Source organism: Bradysia coprophila, unplaced genomic scaffold (genome assembly GCF_014529535.1).
Source record: "Bradysia coprophila strain Holo2 unplaced genomic scaffold, BU_Bcop_v1 contig_339, whole genome shotgun sequence".
In the NCBI taxonomy this organism is placed as follows: domain Eukaryota; kingdom Metazoa; phylum Arthropoda; class Insecta; order Diptera; family Sciaridae; genus Bradysia; species Bradysia coprophila.
In genome coordinates this window covers 410669-430857 of record NW_023503598.1, presented here as the reverse complement: position 1 = coordinate 430857, position 20189 = coordinate 410669, and the positions used below count along the sequence as shown (strand labels likewise).

General features: G+C 34.4%; 1 protein-coding gene across 4 annotated transcripts in view; it reads right to left on the bottom strand.

The window, feature by feature from the left end:
* LOC119079802 (scavenger receptor class B member 1) overlaps positions 1–20189 on the bottom strand; it is a 76181-nt gene that overhangs the window by 21706 nt on the left and 34286 nt on the right. For 2 of the 4 annotated variants that reach the window (XM_037187864.1, XM_037187865.1), the window contains exon 2: positions 4859–5002. In XM_037187864.1, the coding sequence (XP_037043759.1) occupies positions 4859–4994 (136 nt within the window). In that variant the 5' untranslated portion in view covers positions 4995–5002. Of the gene's footprint in view, positions 1–4858; positions 5003–5377; positions 5388–16388; positions 16420–20189 lie in introns of those variants that run through there. The other 2 variants (XM_037187866.1, XM_037187868.1) reach the window with 2 other exon arrangements.

Genomic DNA, 20189 nt, shown 5'->3' with positions numbered 1-20189 from the left:
AATAAATTGATCGATGCAGCGGATAACGATTTCTTGTTAATTTGTTTATTTGTTTATAATATATTGGCGAGAATATTTGGGCTATGCGAGGATTCAAACATTAACTTATAGGGCTACCAGAACCATGGCCTAATATTTGTGAACGAATCCCGCAAAGATTCTCAAAAATTTTGGGATTTTTACAGTTAATTTTGCGAAATTTTTGCGAATTTCTTGGTATTTGTTATTAAATATTAGACTTTGACCACATTCAATGTGATTAACCAATTAACCCAGATAATTAAATTGAAACGTTAAGTACAGAAACTGGACGTGTCACATTGGCGAATTATAAAAAAATTAATTTTCATGCATTTAGGTCCGTTCCGAAAAGATTTACGATTTTTTTCGTAGCGACATTTTGGGCCGTGTAACATAAGCCATTATTTGTATTTAGAGGAATATTTTGAGTGAACGATGTTTCCTCGTCAATTTTGATGAGCTTCAAAAGAGGGTATCTTGCACCTGGCGAATGTTTATCTTTAGATCAGTCGATACTGACATCAACAACAGAATAATTCGTGTATTTTTCTAAAATTATATTTTGCTTTCGAGTGAAGGAACTCTATTCGCTTTGTACCCAAAAAAAAGTATCCTGAACCTGGCAATTGGGGTATCATTGTAAAGCTGGGTTAAGCCTCTATCAGGGCATCCACTGATCTAACCATAAACATTTACCATATGCCTGGATATCACCTTTTGAAGCTCATCAAAATTGACAGCCTTTCACTGACACAATATTTTGGTTATTTTCGAACAATGGTACATAACATGTAAGATATCTGTGCTTGCCCCGAATCATCTGGACAATACCTATCTAATGAACCCTCACACATGTATGAATATAGCCTGTAACGGTAGTAGATCACGGACAAAAAACACCTTTTTTTGACTTTTGGTGGAAGTTCCACAGCCAGTAAAATAATATTAAAATTAAATGACTGCGGTTTTAGACTATTGGGGCCAAGGGCTATCTGGACATGTAAACAAAGCGTTGCGAAAAAATAGCTCCGACAGAGCTTGGTCCACTTTCAAAAAAATCTTTCAAGACATTTCTGATTTAGAAAGAGGGGTTAGTCATCTGTTATCAACAAGGGCGAAAGAAATAAGGAATTAACTCTGCTTTGTGTTCTCTTAAATAATCAGATCAATGTTAAAATCAATGAAGTAAAAGCTTTTATGTTGGAGTTATACTTTCAACAAATGAAGTAAGAGATTGAATTTGTATACAGTTTCTAAAAAATGTTGGTCTGCGTTAGTTTAAAAACTAAGAAGAAATGTAATAGAGTTTTCCTATATTTTAGTACATTCTGTCATAAAATTACTGCTGTCACTGCGCTTATTTTCAAGCAGCAGAGAATGAAGTACTATATGAAAAAAATGCGGCGCCTCTACAGGCCAACCCAATTGTCCCATGATAACTGTACATACATTGAGTTATGTTAATGGAGCAATTGTCCTTTAAGTAGACAAAAAAAAATCCGTCAGTAACCCTGCTAGAGAAAATGACAACAACAACAACTATGTTATCGAAAATTCTAGCATCCTCTTATCTTAAACAATATTTAAAGGTAATTGACTTGGTCCTATAAGATTGACTCATCAGTATATAACAACTAAATGAGACAGTTATTACATCGTTTGCAATGACTGTAGTAGCTTACGGGAGCATGTAAGTACAGTGTAGATGCAATCTAGACTATAGAAAGCCGTGCCATTGTGGTATACATATTTAAACCGTCCAAGGACCACAGTAATCTCATAAAGAAGATAACAAATCGAACTGATTGAATTACTGATTGAAATGATCGGCGCAATTTTTGCTGTATAATGAACAGAAGAAGAAAACCTCAAGTATAGCGGAACTGAAGTAGACTTGGTTGTTGTTGTTGTGTTGTAGCCTTTTTTCGAAAAAACAAGCGATTTAACGTGCAAAACAATAATTTGTTTTTATAGTTCAATGTTATGTGTTAGATAATTTCAATTTTTTACTTAATATGGTTTGCATTCACGCTTCATAACACTTTTGTTTTTCCGACACATATTTTGCGAAATGAAAATAAAACTTAATTTTATTGATGTTGTTAATTAATCAGTTGGTTTTGATCTGGCTTGGTGGAGAGCAGAGCAAAAAAAAAACCCGGCCAATAAAATTCTGCATTTTATTATTACATTTCAATTTAGTTGGAACAGAATGTTGAATGCACTCATCAACAAACGAACATTTTTATTAATTAATTGCATGTTGTCTTTGCAATGAACACATTAAAATGTGAATTGTACAAATTAATATGCCTGAAATTGATCAACACTTAGAGCATTGTGATTTTATTCATTCTCACAGTTTCCTTCTGAGGTGGAGAGAGGAAGTGCTTTTATGCAATAGATATTTTAGATATTTATACATCTCATACCGTGACGCAATGGTCAATACTACCGCTTCATCATATTTGAGCTTGACAACAGTTCAATGTGGATCCGCGGCAGACCAAGCAGAGCGAGCGAAGCACAACAATTACCTGGACCTGAAGCAACACTACGAGTTGACTCCACTCGCTTTCGAAACTTTTGGCGCCGTTGGTCCCGAAACACAAATTTTCCTCAAGAAGTTGGGCAAACTTATGAAGAAGAAGACAGGCGAGAACAGATCGTTTGATTTCCTCTTGCAGCGCATTTCCATAGCGATTCAGAGGGGCAACTCGTGCAGCATCCGTGATACTTTCAGTGATATAGAAAACAATGTATTTATGTAATGTAAAGAAATGCAATGGTTTGTCAATTGTCATAGATGTGTTTTACAACCCTAGGGCTGCAAAAGACTTTTTTAGGTCGTGCCAAAAAATGTCATTTTTTTTTTGTTATTTTGGTTTTCCGCGCTGGTTTTTTTAGCTGATTATTTATTTTTGAGCCGTTTTTTTCGAATTTTCAGAATTTTTTAGAATTAAATTTCTCTAAAATTAGCCTTGATTGAATAGAAGGAAAGAAAGACCAATAGCTCACGAGAAACGTTGGAATTTTTGCGCAATTGACTTTTCTTTAATTCACAAACATTATTCTTCAACTGACTATGAAGTACTAGATTTTCTTGAAATTTGTGACTGAAGTGTTGATTTAAGCAAATCTAGTGCTTAAAATTGGAAAATAGTTTTATTAACTGGAATCCTCGCTGGAATATGGAAGTTTAAAGAAAATTTTCGACATTTTATATGACTCGTGACAAAGTTCTCGCACTTTTGCTTTGAAGACGTTGACTTTAAAAAAAATCTTCTATGTTGCAAGACAAAGCACCTAGCATAGTAATAGAATATTTATAGTGCTAAAATACTACTATGTTTAGTACCATTGATAGTATTAAATTGAGTGCCATTAATAGCAAACCGCCGTTGGCCTGTAGAGACGCCACAATTTTTTTAGTAATCAATTCTTTGCTCTCTATTTTTCTGGTATCAATGAAATGTCATAGCAATGAAGTTGGTTCAGATAAAAATGGAGCGGTGATATTAGTAATTTTATGACGAAATGTAATTGAATTGCAACGGAACACAAAAATCTATAACATTTCAGCTATAAATTCCAATTTTTATTATTTCCAATACTCTCTCTAGCAAACAAACTCTCAGCTCTCTGTGTCAAATTCACACCTTATTTCTTTGTATTCTACAAACACTGTTCTACATTTTGACTGACTATGCAAATTCCAATGACGACTTGACACTTTCACCACAATAATAAAAGTAGCTTGGTTGCTAGAGAGAGTATTGTTATTTTCTATTACTATGCGGGGTGCTTCGAGCAAGAGCATCTAGTGAAATTCAATTGGTGTGAAGCATATCTTACGCTAACTGATTTGTAGTTGACACCCCTGCTCCTGCATCACATAGTTTTTATAGATCGAGCTTTTAGGAACAATGTTTCTGATGTTATTGAAAATAATTTTGACCTAGTCTAAGACTTAGAACCAGTCCGTAAGAAACATCGCAAAATTGCTTTGGAAACTGTAGTCCCAAGGATTTCTAAATGTCATAACACAAAACCAAATACGTTTAGTGGGAGTATTTGCGTCAAGAGCCCATAAAAAGCGAAAAGAAAGACGGTATACAGCAAAGGAAATCATCATCATTCAGAGAGACGTCAGATTAGGCTCTCATATTTTATGTTATAATTTCGAACAAAGCAATTAATCAATTTTCGGTAAAATGTTAAACTGTTGCTCTACTTCCACATAATTACCGAACAATAAACATGTTGAATTCATACATAGTGATAATAAAATTATAAAATTTACTTTAATTAAATTTATTTATAACTGTAACGTTTGTGGCAATAAACCTATATACCTATGCCGTTTCTCACAGCATTCAACAAGTGCATTCGTATAAATATGGCATAACATAACAATGTAGATACAAGAATTGGTATCTGTGTGCATGTAATCCACCGTGCCATGTTGCATTGCTGCTATGCAATTTTATTCTCAATATGTACGAGAAGACATATGATTATGTGTAACACATTTTATGCACGAAAACAAAAACAAAAATTGCCTCCGAAAACGGGTTATTCTCAAAACGAACGTCGATATTAATCAAGAAAAATGTTTACGAGCAGTTGAAATCATAAGAAATATTTTTCGGTTTGGAAAAAATGGGTGGAACTAGTCAAAGATTCAGACTACTTTCCATGAAACAAAAATGCGGAAAATTTAGTCCAAGTTGAAATCTGAGACCAGTTGGACAACATAACGTTCGCCGCTAAATGATATTTTGATAAGAAACGTTCTCTATGAAACAGGTGGTGTTATTTCTTTGTGGATACTTACTACTATTAAATTTGGCTCCTTGAGATATAAGCATCGACAGTGGCGTTGGACCACTTGATTTTGAATCTCTGGATAGGCCAAATAATTTATCTCGTGCACTTTGTCCATATTTGAGATAGTGTTTCGTCAACCCCATTACTTAATCTGAAACGGCAAAAAGGAAAACATTTTGAGTAAAAATATGAAAACCGACAAATATTGTGGATTAGTTATGCAAAGTTAACAGGCCATGAAGTGGAAATTAATTTTTAATATTTCGAAGCTTAATCCCCATCCAACAAAAAAGAATGATCAAAAATACAGCAAAGAGAAATCTAGTACTTCATCAGTTGAACAAGCTCTGATACAACCAAAGGCAAATAATTGGGCACTTGAGTCACTATGGAGAGCAAAAAAAATCGTATACTTTGTTTAGATGATATACAAGCAGTCATAAATTAGTCCAGGTCCACTCGCACACGTGTGCGTCATATCCTTGAATGCACGCACGTATACGCTCCAAACGGCAAGTTTAAATACCAGCTGAATAAAAACAGGTGAGGCAAATATGTCTAACTAAGTTTTACTATGTTTCTTTATTCGCTATTGGATGTGGTGGCCGTATTGTGATAACATGAATATATCAAAACAAATACATTCCGCTCGAGGCTTCTAAAACACTCCATTTATTTCACGTTTCAGCCAGCGTTATGCCGACTATTTTCGTTCGATATACAAACACTATCAAGGCTGTAATTGAGAGTCTTTTTGTCTAAATTCCATATCTGAATGAAAACAGCTGAAAAAATGTAATCATTAAATTATTTGCTTCGACAATGACACTAGAATGTCACTGCAAAGGCACTGCAGAATGAATAGCAGAATGGATCGAATTGAATTCTGCGTCTGGAAAACATTTTGTGTCATTTGCCAAAATTATTTATCTTTGCAACAAATACACAGTTTATGACATAATACCATTTCAAACAAACTCGACAAAAAAATTTTTGTGGCAAAACTTAAGAAATATAAGAAATGAGCTTAATAAGGTTATTTATCTGTTATTGATAACGACTTCAAAAATAATGACAAGCTCTGCGTAATATGGTCCTTTATATAGTAAAATGTATGTTAAAAAATTTGAAGTACAAGATTTGAAATCAACAGATTAAAAGTACTTTGACCGATGGAAGTAACAGACCCGTTGACATACTGGTCATATGCTTTTGCACACGGAAAAGTCTAGCGAATCATAATTTAAATGAAATTTTCAATTCAACACCAATCCCAGGATACCAGACTGAAATAGTTGCAAAAGTCGTAGAGGGAAAATTTTCCTGATGATTTCTTGCATTCCAAAAAGAACTATTTTGTTGCCTTGGTGTTTATGCTCGGATGTATTAGAATTTATAGATTTAGCTCTTGATTTTCGCGAAGCGAATCGCTGTCGGCAAAAATTTAGATGACAAATGGAGAGGATAGAACCAATTTGTTTGTATTTGGGAAAGAATCTTCGCTTGTAGAAACCAGCTGTGATTCGATCTATTCGGCTGCACAGCTGCCTTGTAACAATTATCTGCAGTGACATAAGATAAAATCATCTAAGTCAGCGGGCTCGAATCCAGAAAAAACGCCAACTGTTTTTCAATAAAGAAAAGAGAAGGAAGGGCAACTACAATTGATAGAGTAGATGTTCTGATAACTTTAGCAAAATTTTTGCCTTTGTATCTATATAAAATTCTTCTATCTCAACTAATTTCAATCAAAAGTGTTTCGAGTGACAGCTGTCAAATAGGGTACTATTTTGTATGAAAATTTCTTCCAAATTTTTTTACAGTGCGAAAACTTGTACGAATAACTCAGTTTCAGATATAATTTGTCGTTGAAACTTATGGAGAAGACTTCCGAAAACATCGACAATTGAAAAGAGCTTTCGAGTCTTATACAATGTAATTAGACTTTTTATTTAAATTGTCAGCTGTGACAAAGTTGTACATTTAAATAACTTCGATTACTTTTAATTGAATGCGACAATTTTTCCTTGATTGAGAATAAGACATATCTGACATTTTAATCGTTGAGATGTTTTTAATGACATCTCATATTTACCTTTTAGAGAGGTTAAGGCTTAGCATGCAAACAGACGATTAGATGAGCTAATGCCAAAGTTATTAGATATTGACTTGCGATTTATTAGTATGTCATGGAGCTGAATGAATTTCCGAAAAGTTCTACTTAAAATGGAAAATATTGAAAGAAATTATGTCACACACTGAAATACAGTCTAGAGTAATGACTTTCTCATTGAGGGCATTAATCATCAATTTTAACATGAAACCAAAAAACTGGTTTATTTTTGCAAAAATTATGTTAACAAAATTAATGAACGACGAATTTAAGTGTAAGTCAGGCTAATGTTACACAATTATCGTATAACCATAATACTGTTGGAACACGAAATTTAATTACCATGGGACATTTTTTTGGACATCGGAACATACGATAAAATTAATATTTTTAATTTAAAATTCGGACTAAAAAACTCAAATTTTTGTCACTGTTTCCATTCTTCAGGTGCAAGTTCAAATTCTGTTTAATTCAAGTTTACAAACATCACATAATCATTGAACTCTTAATTAACCCTGACAGTACATATTCGTATGTAGTAACGACCACGCATTTATTCATTTTTATGTTAATTTACGTGCAATGCCAAAAATTCGGTGGTATTTTCAAAATCTATTATACCGGATAGTATGACTCAAGGCTAATACACAGATCGTGTAAAATGCGTGAAAAATCGACCCATGCAGAATATGACATAAAATGTATGAGCTATCTGTCAAATATTTGACAGCTGGCTCATATATTTTGTGTCATATTTTGCAAGCATTTGGCAGAGGTCGATTTTGCATGAATTTTTCACGAACTCTGTACTCATCTTTAAGAGGCACCGGTACTTAGCTAAAATTGTAGCCTACATTTGAGTGCCTCATATTTCATTTTTAATGATATCTTTCCATCAGAGTCCTTTCTCAAAAATGTACGACCGCAATTCTGACCACGAATCTCTTAGCTTTAAATAAAAACTAGTTTTGGTTGTTGTCGTTTCACTAGCTCTGAGAAAAGTGAGCCGTTTTACGAAATTTTCATAAACTGCTCACGTGTCTCAGAGCCGGTCAAACTGCTACAATCAAATGCATTTTCTGTTGAAAGCTCGTGGTGGGAATATTTAAAAAGGATTCTGATGGAAAGATATCAACAAAAGTAAACTAAAATCCACTATTTAAAAATCGCCCTAATGTTTGCTTTTCAGAAAAGCACCGATGCCTCTTAAGAGGATTAAATGGCTTAAGTCTGGTAAAAAAACAGGGCGCTGCCTGCCACATCTTTGATTTTACTATGGGTTAATAGTAAGAACTGAATGTAAATCTTTGATTATGTCATGAGTATCTTTCGAATGGATTTTAAAAATCAATCAATCATACGCACAATGTTTTTCCAAATTCTTAGCCCATTAAATTGACACAGGCACGCCTCGATGCCCCTGTCATATGGAAATAATCTACTATTTCGATCTCAAATTAGGAGGCATCGGTACTAAGCTAAAATTGTAGCCTACATTTGCGTGTCTAGTATTCTATTTTGGATGATACCTTTTCATCAGAATCTTTTTTGAAAAATGTACGACCGCAATAACGACCACGAATGTGTTAGCTTTACATAAAAATTAGTTTTGATTGTAGTCGTTTGACTTTGACCGCCTCTGAGAAACGTGAGCAGTTTTACGAAATTTAAACTGCTCAGTTTTCTCAGAGCTGGTCAAACTGCTACAAACAAATCTATTTTCTTTTGACCGCTAACATATTCGTGGTCGTTATTGCTGTCGTACATTATTGAAAATGAATTCTGGTAGAAAGATATCATCAAAAGGAAACTAAGTTACAATATTTAAAAAAAAAACGCCCAAATGTATGCTTTTCAGCAAAGCACGGATGCCTCTTAAGTTTCACTTTGTGATGAATGAGTGATTTCGAGGAGTTATATACACAAAACTAGGAATGAGAAGTCGAATAATTCAGGATTTTCGTTTGAATTTCGTTGATTTACATAACAAGAGATAAAAAGTTGAAAATTTGAGTTTTCGTGTGAATTGTTTTAATACGAGACGAAGCTGAGGTCAATAAACAAACGGAATCATCACTTTTATTGCGATAACTCAATAGTTTTTAGTCAATTTGTGAATTGCAAGAACACAAAGATTCTATGGGAGAGAATCATCCCAATCGCGAATTGAGATTCCATCGCAATTCTCTCCTGCAGACCCTAATTCAATTCTCATTCACATGATCGTTGTATATCCTTTTTAGTGCGGGCAGCCTAACTTTTCTTTCGTTTTAAATATTTTATTGAGAGAACACAGACCAATCAATTCAGTTTTCACATCACTATAAGTGTTAAAAACTGATCAGACCGAGTGGAAAGAAGTCCTTTATTTGTCGAAATGAGCAACTTCACACTTCAAAATACATTTGAATCGTAAGAGTAAGATTGACAAATTGAGGATTCTAATTTTACTCGGAAACTGAAAAATTAGAATTATTGGACTACAAACGGATTTTCTTCTGTTGTCATCATTGAACGGACCATTCGGTTGGCCAAAGTATAACGCACTCACTCAAGAATGTAACAATTTATTAAAATATTCTACACGTTCTCTGAAGTCTTTTTGTAGCAACACTCATCAGAAAAGTGAAGAGATCTGTATTTAAAAATTGTTCGGAAGAAAAACGCGAACTTCATGTTTGCGTTCGCAAACTGCTACGCATTCATATGGAAATAATAAAGAAAAACAAGATCTGCAGATTAGCTAGCCTGATAAGTAAATAATTTTTATTTTTATTTTTTTGTTCATCGGAAGAACAGACAGTGACTACGGCTTTATACGCCTCAAAATCTATATCAAATATTGATAAAGATGGATTGTTATTATTCCATTGTCTTAGTATTTGTACAGAATTTTCGGTTTAGTTTGTATGCGACACAAGTAGAAAAAGATGTGAAAGAGATGGAAATACACGAGCCAATAGGGTCCATGTATGCATTCAGATATGCGAAAGAAGAGACGTATGGAATAACACAGATGAGATAGCGATATCGGTAGGATTATACACGAAAAAGCGAATTTCATTTTGAAGAAATGCCACTACTACAGCTAATGGAACTGTGTGAGAAATTCTTTTACTTTTATAGACGTTGAAGTACTAGATTTGGCTCGAGTGTTTTTGCTTGAAGAATGATACGGAGACGTCATGGAAGGTAAATGATATAAGATTTTACTGCTTTTGGTTAAGTTTGTTGTTATACCGTTCAAAAGTATTCGATCATTGAGTGTTTTCAGTGTAAATTGACAAACTTTGAGAGGGCGCCAAAAATCGAAATGGTACCGGATTTTCACGAAAGATGGCGCATTGGATAGCTTGATCCTTAATCTTTAAAGGAAAAATATAGAAAATGTTTTCAAAATGTTTATTTTATAATACGGCCGATAAAGTTTTTTTTGATATCGATATTGAAATCTGGGCACCAAGACCTTTCCAAACATACCGAAAAAGTCTTTAAAAAAATACGTCCGGTTTCTGCAGGCATTTGTTCAAATAAGTCCTTACACGGCCTATTTTTAAATTGTTTACATATCTTGAAATTTTCTAATAATGAAACAGGCCAAGGTCATCCCACAGCACTTGCAGTATCTGATTCTACAGTCTATTGTGACAGATCGAAACTTCTAACATTCTGAAGCAGTCGGGGCGTGATAGACTCAAGGCCCTACGCAATGCGTTGAGTCGTATATACCACCATTGTGATAACTTTGAATGTTCGTCAAAGAAGCATAAATGTTTAGTTTCAATTTCATTTAATATGTGAATATATGGCAATCCATTCGGTGAATGCTTATAATGCCATTAGTGCAAAACAAAACCATTTTTATCAGAGTTTTATTCGTATGCGTATATGTTGGGTATATATAGGTTTTATTGCTGCAACATCAAGCAGAAAAATATTATTTTATGGAGGAAATTACGACAGAACAACGAAACTAAATTTTCTTTTAATTTAATAAATTTTCGGATTTAATACACTGCAATGTTTTCAATTAATCGTCATTCAAATCGAACTGTTGTTAATCAGTATATTAATTGTCTGCTGTTTACGGATATGTAATTACAGTGCTACAATTCTCCTTGAGCGAATCGGCATATTTATCGCTTCAATACATTTTCCTACTTCCTTTTGAAAAATCAAAAAAAAAAAATCTTTTTCTTGTCCGATAAAATAAAATCAAATCCAATCGATTTAAAAAAACGAACGGGCAGACTGCATAGTGTTTATGGAATGTTCAAGGCAATTAACATTTACTTTTCGATGTAAGACGAAAAAAATAACTAAGTGCAAACACACGACCTTGGCAAAGAGGTGCAAAAACATACCATTAAACAGACCTTGGCTTTCTAATATTTAGACCACAATATTATGATTATACCGTAAATTGACATCCAGCAAGTCGCTCACCACAACCATCAGCTTATTGCCTTTTCAATAAGAAAAACATCGAAATTTACAAAACGAAAGAAAAAACCGCGCAACAGCTTGATGAAGGTAGACAATATAATAATGTTGTTATGAAACCACCGCGTCTATTGTGTTCTATTTTCCGAGCATCACATAAATTTTCTTAATTTATAATTTTTTATGTGATGATTAGAGGTGTGCGCCGATCTTAAAATAGTCGGCGGCGGTGCGCCGACTGGTAAGGGATCGGCGGCGGCGCGCCGGAAGAAATTTATAGTCGGCGGCGGTGCGCCGATCGGCGCGCCGATAAATTTACAAAAAATCTAAACTTTCGAAAATAATGCAAAAACATTTGAAAAAGCGTGCGCAATCATTTTTCCGAACACTGAAATCTTACTATCTTGCAATCTGAAGTATCAACCACTTATACAAGGGGAATCAACTGAGGCGTATCTCACCTTTTATATTGTGTACAATGTACAATCACCTATTATTTTGAAAACATCTAATTTAATGAATCCAAGAATGATTAATGAGTTTGCGTAAATGACATGTAAGCTATAAGTCAAATTATAATTTAGAAATTTTAAGTCACATCTTCATACCAGATGTTCTGCAGGCTTCTTATTTCCAACTTATAATTTATGTCATTTACGCAAACTCACTACTATTATCTTTCGATTTATGCAATAACCGTTCCCGTTGCCTTTAGTCCATCTTCGATGAAGGAGTGAGATCGTAGTAGAAGGTTTTCGCAAATAAGAGATTTAGATAAACTTAAATTTATAAGTAATAAGTGCATAGACTACGCCAAAATGATTTTTTTTCCCAAATTTTTTACATAAAGCAGCTAAAAATTGAAAATAAAGATACCCGTGTCTCGTCTTTTTGCCGAAAAAACTTGAAACCGGAAAGATTTTCCACTTTATAAATTCCTAAAACACATGATTTGTGCCATTTTCCACCCAAATTCCACATAAGGTCTTAAGTTTGCCCCTTTACAATTACAGTAGTTTTGACTGATTCACTGAATTTTTTTCTCCTTCTTCTTCCTCTTATATGCACAGAAAATAGAGTAACGTACCCAAGAGTTCACGTTAAGTGAGGATACAGAAAAGACAAATGCTGTTTCGACCTCGGGTATCGATGGCGGTCTCGGGCCAGCGTGATCTGACCATCCTCAGTAGTATCCATCGATACCCTTCCCAAGACAGCAGCCAACTTTTTCTTTGGACTAGTATTTATATGGCGACCATATAAAAGACGAGCTATAGGTAGACCACCAGAGAGATGGACAAACGGAATTAAGAATATTGCAGGTACAAACTGGCAGCAAATGGCAATGGATCGTACGAAATGGAAAGAAGTTGGAGAGGCCTACATCCAGCAGTGGATAGAAACAGGCTGAAAAAGAAGAAGAAGAAGTATTTAAAAATATGCATAAAACACTTGCCATCTACTGATGGAAATAGGATACGTTATAGAAAGCTACTTCGAAGATAACCCTATCGTAGCATCAGAAACAAAATCACCGTCGTACAGTGCAAGTAAGAAGAAAAACCCAAAGTTTCAACAAATTTTTTTAAACAAAAAACTCCTTTCTACCATAGCCTATTTTAGGAATTAAATTCCCGAAAATTCTTGAAATTCTAGAAATTCTCGAAAATTCTCGAAATTCCCGAAAATTCTCTGAAATTCTCGAAAATTCTTGAAAATTCCCGAAATTCTTAAAAATTATTAAAACACTAGAAACTCGCTGCGTTTCGATTTTATTGTTCTTCAAAGTGTGGTAGTCGACCTCAAAGGTGTGGCTTTACATATTTCAAGGGACAAAGAGCTATTTTTAAGATTTTTCGATTTTCCGATATTGGTGTCACCGCCTTCGTGATCAACTCAGAGGTGTCTTACCTGTTATTTCAGAACCTTAATAGAACTGACATGTATGAGGTAAAAGTAAAAATTTTAGTTCACAGTTCGTAGTTTTTACCAATGAATGTACATACTAGTTATGGCAGATTCTTCAAAATCTGTCGATTTATACTGAACGCACTCATTATTTTTGTCAAGATAAAAATAAGCGTTAAAATCCGTTTTGAAAATCGTTATTTCCTCCGAGGTGACATTAGACCGTACCTGGGTGATTTATCCTGCATTGGTTTTTACGCTAAGAGGGATTCTTTTGAAAAACAGCCTACCGAAATCGGACGCATTTTCCAGTCGACTTTTTTATATGTGCCTAGAAAGGTATTCGACCCTAGAAGCCAAAACCGTTTTCAAAGTCCACTGGAAAATGCGTCCGATTTCGGTAGGCTGTTTTTAAAAAGAATCCCTCTAATTCAATATTCGAGCTTTTTATTTTTCACTTCTTGCTGCGCTGTGGCATTATTTTCAAGTGATCAGCTTTCTTTTTCTACATGATTTACGTTATTGAAAGTAATAGGATAGCGCAAACAAATGAAGATCAGCTCAGCCCTCAAAGTAAGGTCTGTAGTTCTAAATGTTTCATTTTAGACTTCACCATTCATGTTTCCTATCAAAACAATTTCTTTTTGTAAATATTCGGTTTTAATACCCTGACGCGCGAATTGAAATTTTCCCTTTTAACTCATGGACTCTTGCACTCATCAAACTAAAAAATTTGGTACGTATTTTTTACGAGATTAGGCAATGTAAAGTTAATTCGCAAACTCTACATAGTTTTTATGATAGATTAAAATTTCTCTTCAGACAATAATTGTCCATTCAGTGACCGAGCTCAGCGCATATATTTTCCAGCGCAATGGGCACGGTACCGAATTTCCCATAGGGTAATACGCCTCTGAGTGGTTTAAAGGTGTCTTCGAAGAAGCACCGGCAAAGAAAACTGTGAAACAAAGTCCGAAAATCAATTTTAATTTTTTTCACTTCCTAATCTTTTTTAGTTGCTTATTCTAGAATTGTTATCAGTATACTTAAATCGGAAATTAAAATCAACGAATTGTTGAGCGAAGGTATATTTTACTTGCAATGAAATTCTCGAAATTCCCGAAAATTCTCTAAAATTCCCGAAAATTCTCGAAATTCCCGAAAATTCTCGAAATTCCCGAAAATTCTCGAAATTCTCTAAAATTCCCGAAAATTCTCGAAATTCTCTAAAATTCCCGAAAATTCTTTAAGAAATTACCTAAAACAGGCTATGCTTTCTACGCATATAGAAACATAGCAGCATATAGAAACCTGACTTATAAATTAAGAGCGATAAACATTTGCTAAAACCTTGTACATGTACTCAGGCACACACTTTTGTATAGATTTTTCAATTTAAGTTTATATTTATTGTCGCCCATTAAAATTTCTGAAAGCACTAAACGTATAAAATTTCGGCGCGACGAAAATACAATCGGCGGCGGCGGCGGCGTGAGCTATTATTTTTCGGCGGCGGCGCGCCGAAAATTTAGCAAAAAATCGGCGGCGCGCCGGCGTAAAATCGGCGGTGCACACCTCTAGTGATGATCATTCAGTAAACAATTGTGTCATTTACCGTCTCATCATCTTAAAATAAAAGCCATGCAAACGATGCACATGGCTTTGATGCACCAGCATGATAATAAACATTCTCTCTTATGCATTTCAATTACCTAACCGTTTCGTATATGACCTTTTTCGTTGGATAGTTTTTTTTTTCTTTCGTTGTTGCTGTTTTTAATGTTTTACGAGCTATTTCCTTTCCATAAAAAAATTATTTTTAATCACAAAAATGTTGCAACAAGAAAAATTTTGGCTTGAGCTACGTTATATTTAAACAAAAATCTACTCATGACCTTCATAAAAAAACAAAAAAAAAATAATTCAGAAAAAATAAAACAACGAAAAACAGGTGAATGGTCCACAACATATAACACTGTTAAATCGTACACGAGTCAATCATCGGGATAAGGAGCATCGACACACAAAAAACACAATAAATTCTCTGTGCGACACACTGCAATTAAATTAAATCGGACGAAACAAGTGTGCGCAAAGACATTAAAAAAAAATGCAAGAAAACAACTTTCGCTTCGGTTTATTAATTTGACTGCGATAATATCAGTAAAATGACACGACCGAACAAATTAAGTTCCGCTGATTGACGTTAATGACTTATCTTGATGTTGCATTGTTGGACGTAGACTCCTACTACATATAGCCTCAGAGAGGACGTCTAATCTACACGTTACTAGTTCGACCAGCAATGCATTCAATCAAAGGTGTCTAGTCTACTCACCAAGGAGGGTCTAGTTAATGAATTTAATTTATTGATAATTGTAATTGAAGGAAGACACACTTCCTCAATACGAATTCATTCACCCAATGAATGGGTCAAAGAACCAAATCATAAAAACAACTGAACGTAATGCAAATCTACAAAAACACACGGCACGGAAACCAAGTTTTGGCAGAAATTCAAGTGTAGCGCAAGTTCACTTCATTGTTGCACTTTTGCGATTTCAATAGTTTTCGCAGTGTTGAAAATAATTTTCCATCTTTTATGCTGTAGTAAGACATTCGATCACTGAGTGTTTTATATCTGAGAGATAATTAAATGCTTCTTTCGACGGTACAGCTACAATGCTCTGCGAATACTATACCGTTTTGCTCACGAACAACTCTAGCGAATCATAGTTGAAAATCAAATTTCAGCTCATCGTTGCACCGAAGATTTGCATTACATTCAGTTTGTCAAAGAACGACAAAAAACAACCGAAGAATCGATCGATTAGTACAACAAACGCCCCTCTTTCTGTGTTAATTTAAGAATTACCTTCACAGAAAAAGTTTAAAAAATCAGGAATTCCTTTAAATCAACTCTGCCATAATATTCCACGACTGGAACCAGTGGAAACTCTCCCAAAGAACATCACTTTTTCGAATTGACCACCAGATTATCCGCCTTTTATCCGCGCGGTCGGGTTGTTTGTATATTCAAGTTCTTAGGATTCTAATATGTTCAACTACTTACAATAATTACAAACGAATCCACTCCGCTCGATGGGACTTATGTTTTAAAATTGTGTTTGTTTCGACGGTTCACGTATAGATCATTACTTTGCCATTATTTTGTTAGTACAGGTGCAGTGCAGATTTATAAGAATTTGCTTGCGAGTTTACATTTCGAGGCTTACACATTGAATGTGTCACATTCTATGTTCTGGATTATTCTCAATTGTAAAAAGACGTTGAACTTCTTTAAACGCTATCAGCATGTAAAATCCATTGCTTGGGTTAAAAATTAAAGGCCACGTTTTCCGGAATTTATTGATCTCGGCTTCGCCTTAGATCAACACAATTCACACGAAAACTCACCTTTTTATCCCTTGTTATGTCAATCTATATCTTCATTTCTTTGCTAGGAATTCACAAGACTGTTGTTGATCTCGATTTATCGTGTCGTGTGTCTTTCCGTTGCATCACATTCATTCTGATCGTCCACGGTATATGAAACAATAAACAGACGTTTTCGAAGAACGTTTTAAAATGTGACCATTAAACGCTCTGGAATCGTAAAAGGCAAAGGTTCGAGCAAAATATTTCTTTTTGTTTATTTTGCCTTGAAGATGGTCAATCAGATGACCGACTTCAAAGAGGTACGAATGGAATAAAATCAACTCTCTAAACTGTGTGTACAGATCGAATTCGGTCGATACCTTCAAGCGAAATGACTGGGTTTCGTAATTGATGTGCAAATAAACATAATTTTTATGCGAATGTAATTAAGAAATTTTATACATAAAACAACAGTAAAAATGTTTTTTAAAAGGATTGCAGAGTCTTAATTGAAAGTTGACACGCAAGAAAATTGCATTATGACATACAGCGTTGTTTTAATGCGAACCCTATGCTACCATTGCAGTTGACCAGACCCATCATTCATACGGTGATACATCGATAAGCGAAAAGGGCTACATATTGTTTTATGAAAATATGAAAAGCTTTAGAAAGTTAGATGATATAGACACTAAATCTGTTACTTCATTTGATTAAACTGAGGTCTACCGGATTTACTTCGTCCATTGTCACCGTATTAAGATACAGTGGATGTCAATGAAATTTATACATGCCTTGCTGTAGCTGTTTTTCAGCTGTTCAGAAGTGCTCTACGCGCGGTATAGCAACTAAAACCCATAAACAGTCATAAGCTTTTTTGTTTGTTTGAATGGACCAGCTGAAACACAGTTGAACCAAATTCATGTATAAATCTCACTGACGCCCTCTGTACATTTTACTGCACCCTGCACATAAGAAAACGGCTATTCGGTTATTTTTGTCGTCAACAGTTGACTATGTCAAATATTTGACTTAGAAGTTTAAAAAAACCGAATTTTTGTCGAATCTTGGCTCAGCTGATTTACCAGATTTTTTATACAAACACACGACATTATAATGTCTTAGTACGGGTTTAAACTCACGCGCGAGGTTTTGTTAAAACCACATGAACAGTGTTGTTAATTGAGTGGATTAAATCTAAATTGAGTGGACCAGCTCTTCCCACTAAGACGAAAATTTCTCGGGCCTGAATTTGTATGTAATTTCACTAATTGTGATCCGATACCGGTTGTGTTTCACGGATGAAAAAGTGACCTCCTTGTCGGTGTGTCGACAGAAACATATGTGACATCGACAAAAACTGATTTTTTTACAGTCGGCGACTTTGAAATAAGTGACGCGTTTTGTTACAGCTCTTTTTCAGCTGATGATTTGAGATCAGCTAAAAAAACGGCTGAAACGAAATGAGTCACTTATTTCAAAGCAGTTGAAACAGGGGTTGTTACAACAGAGTTAAAATTATCCGAGGGCTTCAGTTGCGAAAAAAGCGTCGAACGGTGATTCAAGACAGCAATATTTAAACAAAAGCGTCTCGAATCATGACATCAATCCATTAATCATAAAAGGTAATCTCTTTCATGCTTGAAATTTACAAAGCGTATCCACCTACCAAGTTCAGATGTACGTTCATTTCTACAAACGTACCATAATTCATTAGGTTTCGTATTGTCTATATCTATCTATCTATCTATGCTCCAGTTATTATTCAAAGCTGACATTGAATAACAATTTCTGTATGAAACGTTGAAAAATAGGAAAACCTAATGCAATAAACGCACAAAATGATTCCATTGATTCCATTTGAGTTATCGTTTTTGTTTGTTTCTTTATTTTTATTTTTTTGTTAATTTTAAAATGTCGATTTCGTTTGGTTTTTTATATAAAAACTTTTGTTTTTATCGTGAAATGATTGCAGCACATGTCTACCTTTACATTACCAAATTGATATATTAGATGTAATGTTGCAGTAAACGCTAAATTGTTATGTGAATGAATTTTAGAATTTTCACATCGATCGCATCAGTTATTTCGAATTTCAAAGTGCATTTTTTTTGCATTTAATTCATTTTAACTATGTGAAGGACTATCAATTAAGCAAATTAATGTTGAAATACCATTTTTAACAAAAATAAGTACAAAAACTTAGGATTTTTAAGTAGATCACAGTGTGTGAACGATGACAACTGTTCGTCAAATGAACATGCACCGAAATGATGAACGAATTGCAGTGCAAATATTTGTGTGAATCATCAATTTTGTTATATAACATATCGATTCGATGTTGATGTGCATTAGTTCTGTCAATAAATTTTTCATTTCCATTTCAAAAAACTTATTAAAATAAGTTAAGAAAATATGTACACGCGACACGCGTAGTACTTAATGAATGTGTGGAATGAATTGGTTTATTATTTGCTAAAAAAAAATTGAAAACGTTCAAAATGCGAAGCTTTTTACTTTGAAGGACTAGAATTTGAGGGCCCCTCAATGAGGTGTGATATAAAATAAACACTACCCTTTAGAGACATGATGTAGAACAATTTCTCGGTCAAGAGTTGCTCCGATAAAAAATAGAAAAACAGACAACAAAAATTTCGAACCTGGCTTAATGATTTCAACTGAATATGAACGATCTGATTGTTCATTATTTTCCTGGTGCATCCAATTTAACACAAGAAATCCTTCAGAAACATGGACTGGTAATAAGTTTCTGAGAACTCTTCAGCAGGACTCGTCAAATCATCTGAAGGTATTACACCCTCAGAGTAGCTTCTATTTTTTCTATGAGAATTCGAATGTTCTGAGGAGCAGCGACTCGCCAGGTTTGAATCGTATAAAGTTGCTCATCCTTAACAGTTACAAAATTTCAAAAGTCGTGAAGCGTGAAGATTGAATTCAACACTTCAACACTTCGACATTTCGGAAACGGACATCGGTTATCATCAGAAACACGACAAAAACAAACGAGCTCAGTCAACCTGTCACATACGGCTAATCATCTGTTATCGATAATGACGACAAAAGTAATGACAAGCTCTGACTAATATGGTCCTTCATCTCGTCCTTCATATAGTAAAATGTATGTTAAAAAAATTGAAGTACAAGATTCGAAATCAACCGATTAAAAGTACTTTGATCGATGGAAGTAATAGACCCGATAATTACTGTGATCATATGCCTGCCGTCTTTAACAGGTTTGTTACCCTTATAAGTATAGTAAAACGTACAGTAAAACAAATGAAGTAAAAGATTTTCTACGAAACACCAGGCGATACAGAAACCATTAGAAGTAGGAAATTTAAGTATTGTAATGACGTATTCTAAATGGTTTGGCGGTGAATAGTTAGGAAAGGAGGGAGTATCGTTTCTTAGTTTCTTTTTGAAAGCACAGACAGTTTATTGATAGATTCTCTTTAAAAGTTTCCTTTAATTCCAT